The 19,177-nt window shown below is 36.1% G+C and overlaps 1 protein-coding gene across 19 annotated transcripts in view; it reads left to right on the top strand.

The window, feature by feature from the left end:
• WDFY3 (WD repeat and FYVE domain containing 3) overlaps nucleotides 1–19,177 on the top strand; it is a 364,899-nt gene that overhangs the window by 149,077 nt on the left and 196,645 nt on the right. For all 19 annotated transcript variants that reach the window (XM_016423066.2, XM_056803219.1, XM_056803214.1 and 16 more), the window contains 3 exons: nucleotides 247–711; nucleotides 1,425–1,526; nucleotides 17,297–17,490. In XM_016423066.2, the coding sequence (XP_016278552.1) occupies nucleotides 247–711; nucleotides 1,425–1,526; nucleotides 17,297–17,490 (761 nt within the window). The remainder of the gene's footprint in view (nucleotides 1–246; nucleotides 712–1,424; nucleotides 1,527–17,296; nucleotides 17,491–19,177) is intronic.

Raw genomic sequence — 19,177 nt, 5'->3', positions numbered from 1 at the left:
TAAGTGATTGTGAGAATCAGAGAAAATGTCCAGTCTTCTCTCTTCTTGATCATATGACCAGGTAGAGTGCAATTTTTGGAAGAAGTATTTATTATTAACTTATTTTAAGTAACCCTTGATTTAAAAAAAAATTCTGAGCATTATGTACAAAGCCATGTTCTAGGAATTAAAACTGACTTTTGTCATTATTTGAAATGTCAAGTTTATGTTGATAGAAGGAATAATAGATAATATTGGTTTTCACAGGTCACAGCGTCAGAAACATTCAAGCCTTTGCTGTCCTCCAGAATGCATTTTTAAAAGCAAAAACGAACTATCTTCCACAAATCATCCTTGATGCCATCACAAATATCTACATAGCTGACAATGCAAACTATTTCATCTTGGAGTCACAACACACATTGTCCCAGTTTGCAGAGAAGATTTCTAAGCTGCCAGAAGTGCAGACCAAATATTTTGAGATGCTAGAATTTGTTGTTTTCAGTTTAAATTATATTCCTTGTAAAGAGCTTATCAGTGTCAGCATTCTCTTAAAATCCAGCTCTTCTTACCAGTGTAGCATCATTGCCACAAAAACTCTTCTTAAGTTCACACGACATGATTATATATTTAAAGATGTATTCAGGGAGGTGGGCCTTCTGGAGGTAATGGTAAACCTCTTGCATAAATATGCTGCCTTCTTGAAAGATCCTCAGGCTCTGAATGAGCAAGGTAATGTATTCTATTTTCCATGTTCTCATTTCTTGATTGGCAAATACAGTTCCAGGAAGCAGTTTGCATGGGTTGGGGACAAAGGCCCCTTTTTCTTTGGCTTGAATGACTTACTAGCATTATTAAATTATAAAAACCTTGAGGAAAAATTCCCAGGAGCTACTTGCCTTTATATTTGCTCCCTTGTGAGACTTCGTAAAAATGACCAAAGAAGTGCAAGATTGTAATAGTTATGTTAAGGTTAAAAAAAATACAATTCCTCTATATTTAAAGTTGGTGACAAAAAAATTTTTTTTTAATGTTTTGGTATGTAAATCTGAATCTGATGATAGTTATCTATCAAAGTTTGCATTTATTTCTATTAATTGTTTATTTCTCTTTCACCTTTTTGGGCATTGTGATTTGTTCAGTTTTTGACATTTTTCTTCTTTGTAGAAGCAGCATTTAATATTTTTTAGGAACTGCCCATCATACCTTCAGCCTTATTCTTTATGCAGAATTTTGGCTTTTAGCCTTCTGGTCAATTTTGAATATTTAGTTCATAAATTTTTTCAAGTGATTTTTATTATTAATGACATATTAGCATTAATGATGGTTCTTTTCTCATAATTACACTTGAAAATAGAAATGCCAAAACCAAAATTTAAGAGTAGTGGTGGAAGTAAACTTATTTATTTATCTGAATTAAATGACTGAAGCTTTCTTTTTTTAAGGGGATTCAAAAAACAATAGTTCAGTGGAAGACCAGAAGCAACTGGCTTTGCTGGTTATGGAGACCTTGACAATTCTTCTCCAGGGATCAAACACAAATGCAGGTAATTAAGAATTTGTTATCAAGATCCATGGGGAATTTTAGCAGTGAAGGTAACTAATAGAACTGTCCTCTATTGACAAAATTTGTTAATTTTCACATTTAGAATTATTGCAAAAGTAAAAATGCATCAAAATATTTCATTGGTTATTTTCTATTAGCACTAAAGAATATTGTGCATGATTATTATATATTAAAATTCTCCTTTTTTATTTTTGGCTTACACTTAAGATTTATTAGACAAGCCATTATTTCATTTCTTAAATGATTATTTTTAAAAAAAGACTTACTTGGGGTAGCTGGATGGTTTAGTGGATAGAAAGCCAGGTCTGGAGATGAAAGGTCCTGGGTTCAAATTTGGATTCAAGACACTTCTTAGCTATGTGACACTGGACAAGTCACTTAGCTCAGTTGCATTACTCTTACTACTCTTCTGCCTTGGAACTGATATTTGGTATCCATTCTAACATAAGGGTTTACATATATATCTTTATTGATTGATTGATTGATACCAATACTATATATACATAAAAATAGTATTATTCTTTTTAAGAAAGACTTCATATTTATTGGTGCTCTAGTGAAAAATGCATATTTTTAATGGACAGAAATCACTGCAGTGCCTTTTTACAGTCTTTTGATTACTGTTTCCATTTCACTTTTCTTTTACCATTAGCATTTGCATTTCCTTTCTTTGTTCTTTAATTTTCCACTCCTTTCTTGATATCTTTTTTCTTTTCATACAGTCTATAAGTTGAAGGTCTGTTCTTTGGTTTATATTTCTTTCAGTAGTCAAGGGGATTCTAAGTCATATCAAAGTCTGTTGTTTTGATAATAGCAAAGATGAATTCTGTATCAAAAAAGATTAAAATGACATTTAGATTTGTCTTTTACTTCTTGACTAATTTTTCTCACATTTCAGTCTAATGCACTATGGCCCCTCCAGATTGAAACACATTTGTTTATATTGTATGTTTGTCATGAATTTCTGGTGGCTAGGTCATAGTGTTATTCATAGTAGTGGATGATCTCTATATAATGATTCTTAGCTTTTAAATAAACCAAATTAACTATTAAAAGTATTTGTTTTATTTCAGCAAACATAGTGGATCTGACATAAAGGGGCAGTTTTAAAATTTCTCTTTCTTAATGTCTTTTATTTATCTTCTAATATTTTGCTCTCTACAATTCAATTTCAGAAAACCTTTATTAAGTGCCTCTTATATGCCAGGCACTGTGTTAACCTCTGGGAATACAAAAAGGATCAAAAGACAGTCCATGCCCTCAATGGAGCTTACAATATAATCAGGGAGACAACATGCAAATACTTACAAAGCAAGCTATATACAAAATGATAGGACATAATTAAAGAAAGGAAAGCACTAGAATCAAGTTATATTAATTTCTGAAAGAGTGCCTTTTTATTGGTGTATTTATTTTTAAAGCTAGGCTTGCCTGGTTTGTCTAAGCTTGAAGTGCGGATTCTACTCAAGTCTGCATAACAAATTTGACCTGCTCATTTTTCAACCTGGGCTCATTAGACAACCTCTTTCTTTCCTTCTTCTACTATACATTCCCCCTTTTTCCATGGTTACAAACAATAAGAATGCTTCATTGTCTTTGCCCGTTACAAAGTCAAAAGCTCCTAAGTTTAAGAGCTCAATCAGCCTCATTTTCCTGGTAGTTGGGATTGTTAGGCATGTAGAACCACGTCTGACTTATCTTTAGTTTTAATCTGTATGGTTTTGTGGATAAAGAGTCAGCCTCTCAGGAAACTGATTGTCAGTCTCTGACCTGTATTGGTCATGTCTAGCAGATTATTGTATTTCTCAATGCTCTGGGTAACTTGCTGCATATTACAAACTTTTGTAGAAGGAGTTTCTTCATCTAGAAGTTCTTATAATAGTTTAATCATAGGCCCAGTCCCAATGAGCATTCATACCACAGACTTACAGACAAAGCTGAAAGGAGCCCAAGATGTCATCTAGTTCAGTAGACAGCATGTTTCCATTGTGCTTTGTCAAAAGCTGGGCCACTTTCTGATGTTGTTTTCCTACTTTGACACAGCTATTTCCTCCAGAGAAACATTCCACACTGTTGTGCAAAATCAAGCAAATACATATGCCACAAACATCAGTTTCCTTTCTTTTGATTCTAATGTCTAAGAATTTTCAGAAACAGTTCTTTCTTTTTTCTTAATATGTACTTTATTTTCCTAATTATACTAGAAAAAAAAAATTCTTGATAGCTTGTCTTGATTGCTGATCCAGGAGCAGGCTGTGTGGGATATGAGGTGCCCGGATGAAGCAGGCCTAAGTCTTGACGCACTTTTTCCAGCAAAGACAAAAAAAGAACAGCTGGTTGAGTCATGATCAGGAAATTCAGTGAGAAACTATAATGACTTCTTCAGCACTAGAAGGGCCTAAGTTATTTGAGAACTAGAAGTTATTTGGAGACCCAGGGACCATAAGAAGAAGCCCAGTCCCAGCCAAGAAAACAAGATGGAAGGAAAGAAGAGAGATTGGACATAGGCACTTGGAATCTACAAATCTATTTACCCAGAGCCAGAAAGAGAAGAACTCTGACAATATAGGCTCAGAATTGTTGGAAGTTCACAATATGGTCCTTGGACATGACAAGGTTCAACAGTGGGCACAAAAATGTTCAGAATCAGACACTTTGAAATCCTTGGCACACTGTGCTGAAATGTCACAGTGACCCCTTAAATCTCAAGGATCCCAAGAAATTATATTATAGGAACCCAAGTGATCTGGATTTGAACCAAGTAGGGCAGATGACTCAGAAATACAGAAGGGTAGGGTTAAGAACATCATCTTGACACAAAGCCTTAATTCAGGAATGAAGGTTAGAGGGGTGAAGACAACCATTGCTATAAAGAATTATAATGGATCCAAAGACTGAAAGGAAAAAAATAAAAAACCATAGGACCATGTGGATACTTTAAAGAAATGAAGCAAGGGACTCTCAGGAGAACAAATAACTTAGAATAGAAAGTGATAAACCTTGGCCTGATGATGAGTTCCCTGAAAAGGGAAAACAGTCCAAACAGAGATCAGTGATTTTATGAGGAGAAAAAAATTTTTTTAATATATATATATATATTCATAAAGATATTTAAAAACATGTGAAATATCTATTTTCAAAAATAACTGATTGGGTAAGTAGACCCAGGTGAAATATTTTTAAAATCATTGGCAATTAAAAAAAAACATGATTTTTTAAAAGTTTGAGTACTCTATTTTAAGACATTGTAAATGAAACCTACCCTGACCTATTAGAAACACAGTGAAAAATGAAAATATAAATATGAACTCCATGATCATCGGAAATTCAAATAAGAAGAAACCTGTCAGGAATACCCAGCATCTGATCGCTTCTGCTATTAAAAAGGAGATCATGAAACAAAGTTTGCCAAAAAGGCAAAAGATCTGGGTGCACAACCAAGATAAACTTAATATAGCAAACCTTAGGGAAGAAAATGCACCTTTAATAGAATTGAGAAAAGAATTTTTAAGCATTAATGAAAAGACCAGAGGTGAGTAGGAACTTTGAAAATGAAAAGAGAAAAATCTAGAGATACCCGTTAAAAAAAGATGTGTGTGTGTGTGTGTGTGTGTGTGTGTTTTCATAAACATGAGGGAGTTTATCAATTAAAAATAAAGGTGCAGGAAATGGATTGGTTAGGTTTGAGTTTTAAGAATGAAAGAAGAGAGTCAATAAAAGGAATACATGATTGTTGAAAGAAGAAACAAGGGAACTTAGTCTTTTTCCTAATTGGGAGTATGAGATAAGAAAACTACAAACATGGATAAAAGGGGTTAGAAGAGCAGGCTTGGACACACACACACTATTATTTGCTAGATGCTTACGAGAGATAAGAACAAGTGGGGCAAAGTGCCAAAACAGAGAAAGAGAGACAGAGAAAGTTAGGGAAGACATGGTTTTGGTAGGATAATACCAAGAAGGGAATATGTGTAAGTAAAACAAAACAAACTTCCTTATCCTAATGGGGAGATTAAATAGGAAACACACACACACACACACACACACACACACACACACACACAAATCAAAGAACTGGAAATAAATAGAACACTCATCAAATAGGAAGTAGCAAAATAAATTGAAGTATAGACTTGTAATGGAAAATATTAAAAAACTGATGAAAGAGATTATTTCAAAATATTCTCGGAAGGAGAAACTGACATGGAGTGAGTAGAAACTAGAGAACAGTAGATACAGAAACAAGACCATTTGAGAGAAAATCATCTGTGAGAATTCAAATCAAGCAGCCAACAACCCTGTCTCCAGTATGGAGAAGTATGATGCAGTATGTTTTCTTATTCCCTCATACCTCTGAAAAAAGAAAAGAAAAACAAAACATAACAAATATGTACTAATTCTGTGCCTGAAGTTGAGTAGCATGCTTTTCATGGACCCAGAGGACATACGTTTTTGGATATGGCCTTAGCATGGTTTTGTTTTCATTAACTATGTTTATTTGTTACAAGATTTCTTTTTGTTTTTATTAAATATTTTTAATTCAGAGGTGAGAGTTGTGGGAGAGAGTGATTAGTAATGATGATGCCAAAAAAAGAAGAAAAAGGAAGACCATTGAAACATTTTGAAAAGCTGAGCAGAAGACAGAAGAAATTTAAGGGGACACGCAAGCAGGTTAACAAGCTGTAAAATTCAATTTATTATTAACTTAAGAATATAGAAAAGAAATTCATAGTTTCACTTACCGTCTTCTGTTTGGTATGTGGGGACACACCACCCTTTTTTTTTTTTAATTAAGTTCAGCCCTTTTCAGGGATGCTTATCTGCCTTTGGTGTCTGCTTTTCACCTGTGGCTCCAAGAAACTATAGTATTCACAATGGCCACACCTCAGGAACTTAACTATCTCAGTGATCAACCTATACCAGGTTGAGGGTGACAGACCTCAAATCTCTTGGTGATTTAGGGGGATGTCTACCTTAAGTATATGAAGATTTCTCCTGGCCGAATGGGTGGATAAGAATAATTTTTTCCAGCAACTAGGAAGGTGCTATAGAGGGTTTAGAACTTGGTCAGATATTGAAGACACCAACATATCCACTGCATCCTGGGCCATCACCAGTCATCCTGACTTATGTCTCATCGCTAGACTTCTCTGACTTGAAGAGTGAGGCTGATGATTTTGTGCAACTTTGCCTTACTTAAAAATAATTCCTGCACCCAGTCAAGATATCATGGGATGATGTCACTGGTCCCTTTTGAAATGAAGGATGAACAATTAAGTTCACAACAACAATAACAAAAACCACCCCAAAGCTGTGATTGTGGACTCCTGTTTTTTCCTGTTACTGTTTTTCTTCTTAAAGTATTGTTTCTTGCTCCTTTCCTTTCTTCTGGGTCTTTTAAATTTATAGAAAAAGGACAAATCAATATAAAGTCAGTAAAATAATTGAGCAAGTTAAAACTTTGTTCAGAGACAGAAGTTGCCATTGAGCATTTATTAAGCACTTACCATGTGCTAAAGTACTGAAGATGAAAAGGAAGGCAAAAAACAACTCTTGCCCTGGATGACTGTAATGGGGGGAAACTAAATACCAACAAGATATATAGGAGATGAATGAGAAATAATAAGTGAAGGGAAGGCACTAACATTAAAGAGTATCAGCATAGGCTTCTTATTGAAGGTGGCATTTGAGCTAAATTTTAACAGGAGAAAAAAATTAGTTCATTTCTGGACATGTCAAATTTAAGATATCTATGGGACATTTATTTTTGAGTTGTCAAAAGTTTAGAGGTATTTAAAGACACACCTGGAAATCAGGATTGAGGTTAGGACCAGATAAAGAGATCTGAGAATCATCTGGCAAAACTTTTAGTACTCTCCTATATACTGAATGATTCCAAAGTAAGACTTGAGCCTTTTTTTTTTCCTAGGCTAAATACCTATCATGGTAGATATTATGGTAGACTTACAGCCTACTATTAAAGATTCTCTCCTATAATCATTTTTAAACCTTATTATAGCTTTCTTCCCAAGTTTACCACCTGTAATTAAAGAGATCAGAATTGCTTATTAGACTTTAGTAGGAAGGAATGCAGGTACTATGTAACTTTATTTGGCATTTCAGTTTTATCATTCCATTATCATGTCTTCAGAAACAAATTCATAACCTTTTTCTTTTTGAAATGGATTGTTTTCATAGTATGTAAAATATATTGGAAGTAACTGAGCTCCTTTTGCAGCTTCATCAGGAAAATAAATATATTGCTGTTTTTATGTTTTCCTGTTTTTTTTTCTTGGTAGTTTATGAATTCATTTTAAAATTTTGATTACAAATATCAATATTTAGAGAATCATAGAATTTTAGAACTGAGAAGGGACTCCTTTTAAAGGCATTTAAAATTGTTGCATACAAGTATACAAAAATAAGTGGGAACTTACATAATTCTAAAATTTTCTCAAATGAAGTACTATTTCAAATTAATATCTTTTAAATTGTGTCAGTTCTCTAGCCCTAACACTAGTTGAGTGGTATGCGATGAAGAAGGTCATGAATAATTCAAACTAATTAGATTAATATTAAAAGCCATGCATGTTTTAAGTTGATTATATACTGAATCTTCTCAGATAATCCTATTTATATGAAGAAACATCTATTAACATAGCTACAGAAATGACCAACTTTGGTTAAATTGACCTTGGCCTTCTATCTTTTCAGTTTTCTGATTGTTACACTAATACTTGCAGGAAAAGTTCCATAGCAAAGAAGCAAAGTAAAAACAAAGTCTGGAAACATCTAGAATTCATAGACATTTGCCCTTGTTAGGGCTGAGACTTTTGCTCAGAGAATAATTATTATTATTTTGTATGATATATAAATGTGTAATATGTGAATTTATGTAAATGACTTTATGGTCATTTCAAAAAAGGTTAGTTATCCTTAAACTTTCTGGAACCTTTGACTCTGGTGTTCACAGTCTTCTCTTTGATACTTTTGGTTTTTGGTGACTTCTCTCCTGGCTCTCTTCCTGCCTGTCTAACCATTTTTTTTTTCTGTGTCCTTTCCTAAATCTTGCACTTGGTGCATTCAGTTATCATTTCTGTTCATGACTCTCAGATCTACTTATTTCTTCTTAAAGTCTCTCCTGATCACCATTCTCACACCTCCTATTGCCTTTTAGATTTCTCAAAGTGGATATCCCATAGATTAAATGTAACACACCCAAAGCTAGGTATCTCTTCTAAAACTTCCCCTCTTCCCGACTTCCCTAATAAGGTGTCATCCTTAACTCCTTATTCTCTCTCATCCTCCATATCCAATAACTGGATCCAGTTCTTGCTCTTTCTACTTTTTGGGGACATTGCTGCTATATTCTCTCTTTTGGTACTGCAATTGCCCCTGTGAAGGCCCTCATCAGTGCACACAGGGACTATTGTAATAAATAGCCTACCTTACGGCTCTCTCCCCTCCAATTCCTCCCCATTCAAAAGTCAAATTGATCTTCCTAAAACATAGTTCTGACCATATCTCCCCACTCCCCCAACTCTTCCCCCTCTCTTTTTGATACACACATTCATTAAACCTTAGCGGCCTCCTGTGTTCTCCAAGATCAAATATAAAGTTCCAATTTGCCTTTCAAAGCCTTTTATAACCTGCTTTTTTTCATTCACCTTTTCATTCTCCATATTTTACTTTCCTCTGTATATTTTTTGATCCAATAGTATAATCCTTATAGCTCCCCAAACATATTAACAGACTTTCAACATTTTCCCTGACTATTCTTCATGTTGGGAATGCTCTCCTTCCTCATACCCACCTCCTATCTTTCTTGGCTTCTTCTAGATCTCAACTAAAGTCCCAGGGAGGTAAGAACTCTTTCCTAATCCTCTTTAATTTTAGCACCAACTTTCATATTATCTTCAGCCTCCTGTGTCTGTCTTGTTTTCTGTCGCCTCCATTATACTATGTGCTCTCTGAGAGCAGGGACTAGTTTTTGCTTTGCTTCTTATCTCCAATGCTTAGCAGCACCATAATGGACAATATTGTTAAGTGGATATTTTTTCTGCCCCAAAGAAATAACAAAACATGAAAGATTCTACGTACAGTGACTTATCACTGGAGAAGATGAAATGTCTTGGCAAGGAGATGGGTGCAACTAGGTTGAAGGAGGAGAAAGTGGGGGAAATCCTCATAGTGATATGGGATAAAGTAGAGGAGAAAAGAGGGAGCACTTTGTGAATGGCTTCAGTTTTATCAGTGAATGAGGCAAGGTTCTCAATCTCAAGACTAATTGAAAGGCCAGCCATGTGTGGTTTGACAAGGAATAAAAATGTTTTGAAATGCTACTATGATTATTGAAATAGTAAATTGATTATGTAGTTATAAAAAGGATTGCCTTTGTTATGAGGACAAGTGTTTCAAACATACAACTTGTAGGTCTTAAACAGTGTTGTCAATCTGTATAATAAGTTCAAATTTCAAAAAATATTTCTGGTTTTTATATACTTGTGAGAAATACTATGTTTAGGAAGATTGTGGAACAGAACAGAAAGATCATTCAAACAATACATATTTTTTAAGTGCCTATTATATGCCAGGTACTTTGCTAAGTACTGGGGATACCAAAAAAAAGGCACAAGGTAGGCCTTGTCCTCAAACAACTTATAATCTAATGGGGAAGCAATAAACAGATATTTATATTTGTATATATATCAGACACATCCTAGCTGTGTGACCCTAGGGAAGTCACTTAACCTTCCATTGCCTAGTTCTACGCACTCTTCTGCCTTGAAACCAATACTTAATATCAATTCTAAGACAGAAGGTAAGGGTTAAAAAAAAATGCCACATGGCTAATGATGGGGCTTAGAGAGGTGGGGAAAAAAGAGATTCCCAACTCTGCTCCAAATGGAATCTCTTTCAGAAGTAGTTCCAGTTTTTTGAAATCTCACTCTAGAGTGACTGAAATTTCTTCAGATCTTAGCTGTTTAAAGCCCCCAAAAGTATAGCTAATTTGTTTGCTCAGTCAGTTGTCTTGTCTTAACTGCCAGAGGAGTATTCATAAAGAGCATATTTTTACATTTAGTTTTACATATTATTTTAATAAAACCCTATAATGGTTTTCTTCTTTTTTTTAAACTCTTACCTTCTGCCTTAGAATCAATACTAAGTGTACTATGTATTGATGTAAGTGTATTAGAAATAGGATAATCTGTGGAGAATATTTCTAGTTATAATAAATGATATGCTCTGGCTTGTGACTAGAGAGATACTAGGGGAAACCTCAGGGTGCCTAGTTGTAATGGAGATAGAAATACTTAAGAGAGATAGAGAAATGCTACTAAAAGAGATACTCTGGGGTTGCCTATTGATCACTACTGATGGCTAATAGATTAATATTTTTCCTACCCTCCTCCTCCCTCAATAACACCCGTAACCACCCTTCTTTTGAGGCCTTTGGCTTCACCCCTTCCTCCTGAGTGGACTCTGAGGTTTATGAGGAAACACTCTTTCCTCTTCCTTTCTCAAGTAAGGGGATTTATTGGGAACAACAGGATGGAGGACCGAGTTAAGATGAGGTGAAAGGGATAGGGTTGTCTCTAGTCTACAAGGAGGGTTAGAAGGATTTTGGGAAATGTCAGTCCTTGTGACAAAGTCTGTCAGGGAGATGGAGGACAACTGTTTAATCTTCTTTCTTCTTCCTTCAAACTCAAATCTCAAAAATACAATCAGTTCTTCAGGTTCAACTACTACCATCAGCCACACAAAACCTTCTTCTTGCCTCCCCTCTCCAAAGCCTAGAGACTTCAGCTTAGGACAGAAGCTAATAGGGGACCTGTTCCCAGCTTCTTCCCTCTCCAGCCTGGCTTGACTCTTCAACTGCCTTTCCTGGGAACATTCTATTTGGAAAGTTCTTTCTTGATTGACAGCTGAGGTCCTTTACTTTGTTTTGCATGCATGAAATTCTCTCTTCCTTCATGCCTTTTCCACATTTCCCCCTTTTCTTCTTTTTAAAGAAATTTGCATCGTGAATTTCAGTTACACTTACCTTTAATATAACTCTATCTATTCTTAACTCTGTATCATCTTAAATATTCCCTTACTCCCCCCCCCCCCCCCATAACAAAATCCTAACTTAGCTATTCTGTCTACCTAGATGTATGCTAAGAATGGTATAGGAAAAATGGTTTAGGTAAGGGATTTACATGAACATAGTTTTACATAACAACTCCTGTAACAATTTTTCAAATCATTCCAACAATTTCACTAACATTCAGAATATGCAATGTCCTATTTCCTAAAATCTAGAAATTTAACCAAGAAAATTCCTACCACTAACAAATACTAATGTATAATAACAATGCAATCTAACTTCTATACTTAACTTCTATGTCTCTCTACTTCCTTAAGACTTGAACAAATTACTACATTGTCACTATTGTTAATAGTTAGAATACTAATAGACTATTAATAAAGTTAGCTTGTTAGTCAATTAGTATTTACATGTGTACATAATTCTAGATTTCTGTGCAAACTCATGCAGATAAGAAATTTCTTAGTCTGTTTGAATTTGCCACAGAAATTTTTATCAGTGTGTCTTTTTGTTATGCAACTATGCATGTTGTATACTTACCCATTCCATGAGATATCTTCCTTTGCTATGTAGGATGTGCATGAATATATGTGATGTAACATGTATGATGTATTCTTACATATACTCATGATCAAAAGTTCCAAAATTTCAAAGTCCTTCCATGTCCTTTTATGTTGCTTGCATAAACTCTTTCTTCTTCTCTGGTCCTTTGTCTGGTCAGCATGCCAGTCGTCATCTTCCAGTCTTGATTGAAGACGTGTTCTTCAAATCAGGATCCACTGGAATAATCAGGAACCAGGAACACACAGGAACAAACATGTGTGCGTGTAAGGTTTTTACGTGTGCATGCACGTAAGAGTGAAATTTACATGTGCATGGAAGTAAGTTGAAATCTTCATAAATGTTTGTCAGAATTTATCAATAATTCTTCATGTTTTAAAGTAAGAATTACATGTGTTTTCTTCATGCATGCAAGTAAGCTATACATGTGTTCATCACAGGTGGGTGTGAGCATTATGCATAGGTTCTCAAGATTTTGTTAAGAATAGTGATTTGAAGTTTTTAATCTTTTCCTGTGTGACTTATTACAAGGAAATTTATTATATGGTTACTGTAATCATTTCTTGTATAGTTACTGTACTTATTTCTTGGAGATAGAATTTAGAGAATAATGTATTCATTTACAATAACATTGTTTCTGTTCAGCTACTGTGGTTGGCTGGCAGATACTATGTATAAATATATATATATATATATATATATATATATACACACACATACACACACACATACACACACACATATAGGCTACTATATGGCTGCTAAACTTTAAAATGCATGTTTTCCTTTTGTCTGTATTACTGACTGTATTTGCTTCAGGGGTGCTATCCTTCTATCATTTCAACATATGCACATTTCAACATATGCAGTGCTCTCTTATCTGTATTCTGGTGGCAAGTACTCTCATGTGCTTTCAGTAGGGACTGTTATTGCTTATCGATTATTTTCCTAGGGCTACTCAATATTATGAGTATGATTCAATTTTACATGTGAAGCATGGAACAATGGATCTCTTTGATCAACCTTTATAGACTTTGGGGTTGTCATTACGATTGTAGTTGGTCCAATCCATCTTGGTTCTGTAGGAGATTCTCTATTAAAGTTCTTGACATATACCTTATCACCTGGTTTTATCTTATGCAATGAAAAATCTAGTGGTATCCTTTGCACAAGCAAACCCAGTTTCCTTAGTTCTTCAATCCTATGTTGTATCTGTTTTAAGTATTTATGAAGAACACATTCTCCTCTTAACGTGGACAAGTAAGGTGGTTTTACTGTCCTACCATGCCAAAGAGGCTGACCTATATGGTCATTTAACATATAGTTATATATGTTAATATATAGTCATATAACATTTCAAAAGGTGATATATGCAGGTCAGTCCTAGGCCTGGTTCTAATGTTGAACAAAGGGAAAAGGCAAAACACCTGTCCATTTTAAGTGTGTTTCTAAGGGAGACCGCCAGCGGTTCCCTCAGGAAAGGAAAGTTAGGAGTTTTACCGCTTGGGGGAAGGATCTGAAGTCGGGAGGGATGGAAGAAAGAACCAGCCACGAATCATACTATACACACGAGCCCCACAGAGATTAGCTCGGCCAGTCCCTCATTTCCCAAGGACAGGAAACCCTGAGGTGACCATCATGGAAATCAGAACTGTGTTCAGAAACAGGTAAAGAGCAAGCCCAGTCCCATCTAGCCTCGCTTGATGCACAGACTTTTACGGCTCATGGTTAGGGGATAAAGCAGGAAAGGTAAGTCAGAGAGACAAAAGAAACTGTATAAGAAAAACCGAGCATGGCCGAGGCCTAGCTCTAAGAGAGATAAGTGAAAGGAGTGAAAGGAAGGAAGGAAGAAAGGAAAAGTGAGAGAGAGTTTGCTGGGGAGAGAGGGAGCGCTGGCCCTGCATGGCTCATCTTTTATTAACATTCATGTGCAAACATACATAATACGTAGTAATTAAAGACATAGGGCATTATCATTGGTAGAAAGGTAAATTGTCATAAGATAAGGGAGGATCCTTTTTCAGCCTGGGGAGAACAAAGAAACCTGATTTCCCACCTAAAGCTGGGGGACACTGGGATCAAGGGTCAAATTTTTTTACTTGCCATGCACAGGACTGAGCATGCTCTCTCCTAAGACAATCTTTACATTTTAACTATTTCCCTTGTCCATAGATAGGTGTGGACTGCTACAGTTTCTGAACAGAATTTTCCTATTTGTGTTTTCAATTCTTTGTTCATACATTCGACCTGGTTGGAACTTTGGCATCAATAAACTGAATGGTAATTGCACTTAATCCCCAAGTTCTTATAGATTTCTTGTAGAACCTGGGAAGTGAAGTGGGACCCCTTGTCCGAATCTATGGTATTGGGAATTTTATGTCTTGGTATAATTTCCTTTAATAAAAATCTCACTACCATTGCACTATCATTTTTCTTGGACAGATATGCTTCAACCCATCTAGTCAGTCTAACTATCCATAGTCACCAATGCATATTTGTATCCCTTGTCTTTAGGCATTTTGATATAATCAATTTGAATACACTGGAAAGGCATATACCTGAGTGGTCTGCCTCCCAATGCTACACTCTTAAAATGTCCTTGATTATATCTTCTGCATGTTTTACATGCCTGACAAGTTCTAATGGCATTTGTTGTAATTCTTGGTGCTGTCCAATATCTGTATGGTATCCAGAATTTGCACAGAATTGCATGAATTACGGTGCATAGATGTTGATACAGCTTTTTAGGGAGAATAGGTTTACCTCCTTGAGCAATCCAGATGCCTTTGATTAGTTTAGCGCCTAGCTGCTCTTTCCATGACTGTATTTCTTCTCCGTCATAGGCTTCAGTGTGATTATGCCTTTTGATCAGAGAGAAATTCAGCACACAGTGGGGACCGAACCTATCAGTATATTTCGATGTTATGTCTGCTCTGTCATTCCCTAGGGATATTCTGTCCTTTCCATGAGTGTGTGCCTTACAATGGATTATGGCCACCTCTTTAGGAAAGTCTACAGCACTTATAATATGATCTATCAGATTGCCATATGCAATTGGTTTCCCAGCTGAAGTTTTATACCCTCTGTTTTTCCATATGTATGATGATCAATATACAGTGGAGAAAGAGTATTGTGAATCCAGAAAAATATTAGCTCTTTTCCCTCTAGCTAATTCTAAGGCCATGAGCAGAGCCTTGAGCTCAGCTCCTTGGGTGCTGACATGCCTTGGCAATGATGCATGTCATAGCGTTTTGTCATTGTCAACCATCCCTGCCCCTGTGAATTTTCTCCTATTACGAACATCAGAGGATCCATCTGTGTATAACTCTAATTCTGGATCGAGGTGTATCTTTAAGGTGTTCATTTGGCCTATGCACAAGTTCCACTATTTGATCACAATCATGCAATACTTCTCCACCCATTGGCAAATCAGGAATCAGAGTCCCTGGGTTCAATGGTGCACATCTATGAATGTTATCATTGCTTAACAGAATGGCTTCCTACTGGGATATTCTTGCATCAGTGAATGAATGCATATTCTGTGACCATAACAGGTTTTCAATTTGGTATGCAGAATACACATGCAATTTACATCCCAGTACTATATCATAGGACTTCTTGACCATTAGAGCTGTGGCTACTACACTCCTGAGGCAATGCACCATTCCTTGTGCAACCATGTCAAGGATAGAACTGTAAAACACAATAGCCCTCAGATTTAACCCAAAATACTGTGCTAACATTCCAGAAGAGATGCCTTTTGCTTCATGGACATACAAGTGGAATTCTTTCTTATAATCAGGTATTCCCAATGCTGGAGCTGATAGAATAGCTCCTTTCAACTGTGACAAAGCATGTAAATGTTCTTTATTCAATTGTAATGGTTCTTTAATGTCTTTCTTTGTCAAATCAGTTAAGCACTTGGAAATATGAGACTATCCCACTATGTACTGTCTCGAGAAATCATCAACCCCTAGACAAGCTCTAAGTTCTTTCTTAGTTCTAGGGATGCCTAGTTTCTGTATATTTGCTATCCTTTTATTAGAGATTTTCCTGATGCCCCCCTCCAGGACAAATCCTAAATATTCCACTGTTGGAAGGACCCATTGAATTTTCTTTTTAGAGACTTTATGTCCTCTCTTATAAAGTTCTATCAATAATTTCTTTGAATCTTCCAAACATGTCTTAGGGTCAGGAGATGCTAACAGCAAATCATCCACGTAGTGTATCAATCTGCTATGTTTGAAAGTTATGGTAGCTAGATCTCTTTGCAACAGTTGACAAAATATTGAAGCTGACTCGCAATATCCTTGCACTAATCTAGTATAGCATAGCTGAGTTTGTCCCCATTGGAAAGCAAAAATATTTTGAGAATTAGGGTGCAATAGTATAGTAAAGTAAGTCAGTAGTGATCAATATGCAACCCCAGAGTATCCCTTCTAGTAGCATTTCTCTATCTCTCAGAAGTATTTCTATCTTCATTACAACTAAAAAGTTCTTTCTTGATTGACAGCTGAGGTCCTTTATTTTGCATGCATGAAATTCCCTCTTCCTTCATGCCTCTTCCACATAAGAGAGTGGTAAGGATTAGGCAATGGGGATTAAGTGACTTGCCCAGAGTCACACTGCAATGAAGTGTCTGAGGCCACCTATAATGATATTCTGAGCCTTTTTGTGACTACCATCATCTGAGACTACCATCACTGGACAAACTACCCTTTTCCTTCCAATTGTTTAAGAATTTGTTGTAGTCTTTCTGATCCCTTATTGAAGTTATTTAATGCAAATCTGATTTTGTTATTATTGACAATTTCTAAAGATTTTAATATTACATTATACATTTCCTGGTTCCTATGAGAAGAATTTGTGAATAATCTGGATCCTATTTAGTGGGCTTCTGATCAAGTAGTAGATCACTTACAATCCTTGGAAAATTAAAGAAAAAAGTTTTATCTATGCTAGTTCTTACAGCTGTTAAGCATAAATTAGCATTGTAATCTGGAGTTTTTGTGATTTTAAAGCAAACTCCATTTAAAATTTAAATTCCTTTTGAAATATTTGAGGAAATCCTAACTTGTCTGACTGTTTTTTGCTTCAAGGGATCTTCCGGGAATTTGGAGGTGCTAGGTGTGCCCACAATATTGTCAAGTACCCCCAATGCAGGCAGCATGCTTTGATGATCATCCAGCAATTGGTGCTTTCCCCTAGTGGGGACGATGATATGGGTACACTCTTAGGCTTGATGCATTCAGCTCCACCCACTGAATTACAACTGAAGACTGACATTTTAAGGGTAAGTTTGAAAAATCTTATTTTTATTTTTTCAGAAATCATGGATTCTTATTAGGGAAGTCATTTAATTGCTTTTAGGAGTGAATTGAGGTTAACTTTCCAGATTGTAGTGAGGACCCTTGTATAAAATTCAAGGGTTCAAAGGAACAACATTTCTTAATCCACAGTTGTGGGAAATGAACTCTATCGCTCAATGGAAGACATTACTTCCTAGGTAATTTATTTATTATTTTTAGTTCTATAAACATAGGTGATTTCACATATGTGGGTATCCTCCATTAATTGTTAGATTTTGTATGAATTTTTGTGCCCAACTTCTCTTCCCCCACACCCCTTCCCCCCAATCCCTTAATCACTAGATCTTTGAGTGAGCTTCTCCAAACTTTTCTAGGCTGCCAGATAATTACTGAACAGCTTGCCACAAGGCCTATGTGGAAAGTATTTTGTAGGCCAGTAGTTCTCAAGCTTTCCCTTGGCAAGTATGGCCTTGATTTCCCAGAATCATTTTTAGAGAATGTCACAGAAGAGCATTCCTCTGTTTTAAAAAGAATGCATTAAGATAAGGTATTACCTTAATTGAATAACTGTGAATATGTTGTATTTTTATAAGCAAAGATGTCACTTTCAAATTTTGCCTTTGAACATTTTAATGCTGAACCAGGGTAAAGGAAAACATCTGTTGAAATACCTTTAATTAAATTAATGGACTAATTTTGCAGAACAATTCTTTCTGATGTTTGGAAAATGATAGTATTTCTTGTAAATGTACAAGATTGTACTACTTTCTATAACATCAAAAATATAGGAGCTGCATGTAATTAATTCAGAGTGATTCAAACTAGGTAATATTTCAAAATCTAATGTGTGGAATTGTTGGAAGATGGCACCATGTTAGGATGTAGGGGAAATCAAATCCTCACCCAGTAAAACTCTAAAAATGCATTAGAAGAAATAATGACAAAGAAAACCAAGAGAAACTGTAGGAGGGGCTGTCAATGCTGGCATCAGGAGGAGGGGTTCACAAAAAGGCTTCCAGGATCAAAGGGAACAAGAAGACCAAACATAGACAGCTGGAGACATACAGGGTCAGAATCTGCAGCATCCATACCTTAGTCACTGCAGGAGACAGGACCAGAACACTTCCTGAGGGAAGTGGATACACATCTGAGTTTTAGCAGTCATCGTGCTGTACAAGAGTAAGTGAGATCACTACCCAGTCCTGGCTCTGAAGAAGAGAGGGACAATGGAAATTGGGAAGGCCTGGCTCAAGCTATCCCATGAAATAAGACAAGCTCCCAGGAACCCCACGTCCTGCTCAGCAGCCAGGTAACCAGTTCCCAACATTGTGCCCACATAGCCTACAGCCAAATCTCAGAGGAGCCACCACAAGAGAACGAGATTATTACCTGAGAAGCAAAGCACCTGTGGTATTACAGGGAACCTACTACACACACAATTTACAACAATTGGCTGTGGCCTGTCAGGATCAAAACAAGGAACAGAGCTAATGTATAGTTTGTGCCTTGCAAGGCAAATTAAACAGGAGAAGCCAAGGCCAAAACCTCAGGTGACCCACTAGGAATCTGTGCCAAAGGCCAAGAGTTCTTGTAGAGGAGGGGGCCTCTAAAGAGGGTTTGACTCTTATCCAGCCACAAGGAAGGTATGGTTATACCATTCAAGAGTATGTA

Source organism: Monodelphis domestica, chromosome 6, assembly GCF_027887165.1.
Source record: "Monodelphis domestica isolate mMonDom1 chromosome 6, mMonDom1.pri, whole genome shotgun sequence".
NCBI classification, from domain to species: Eukaryota; Metazoa; Chordata; class Mammalia; order Didelphimorphia; family Didelphidae; genus Monodelphis; species Monodelphis domestica.
The sequence above is the reverse complement of the archived record's forward strand: the minus strand, read 5'-3'. Positions and strand labels throughout refer to the sequence as shown.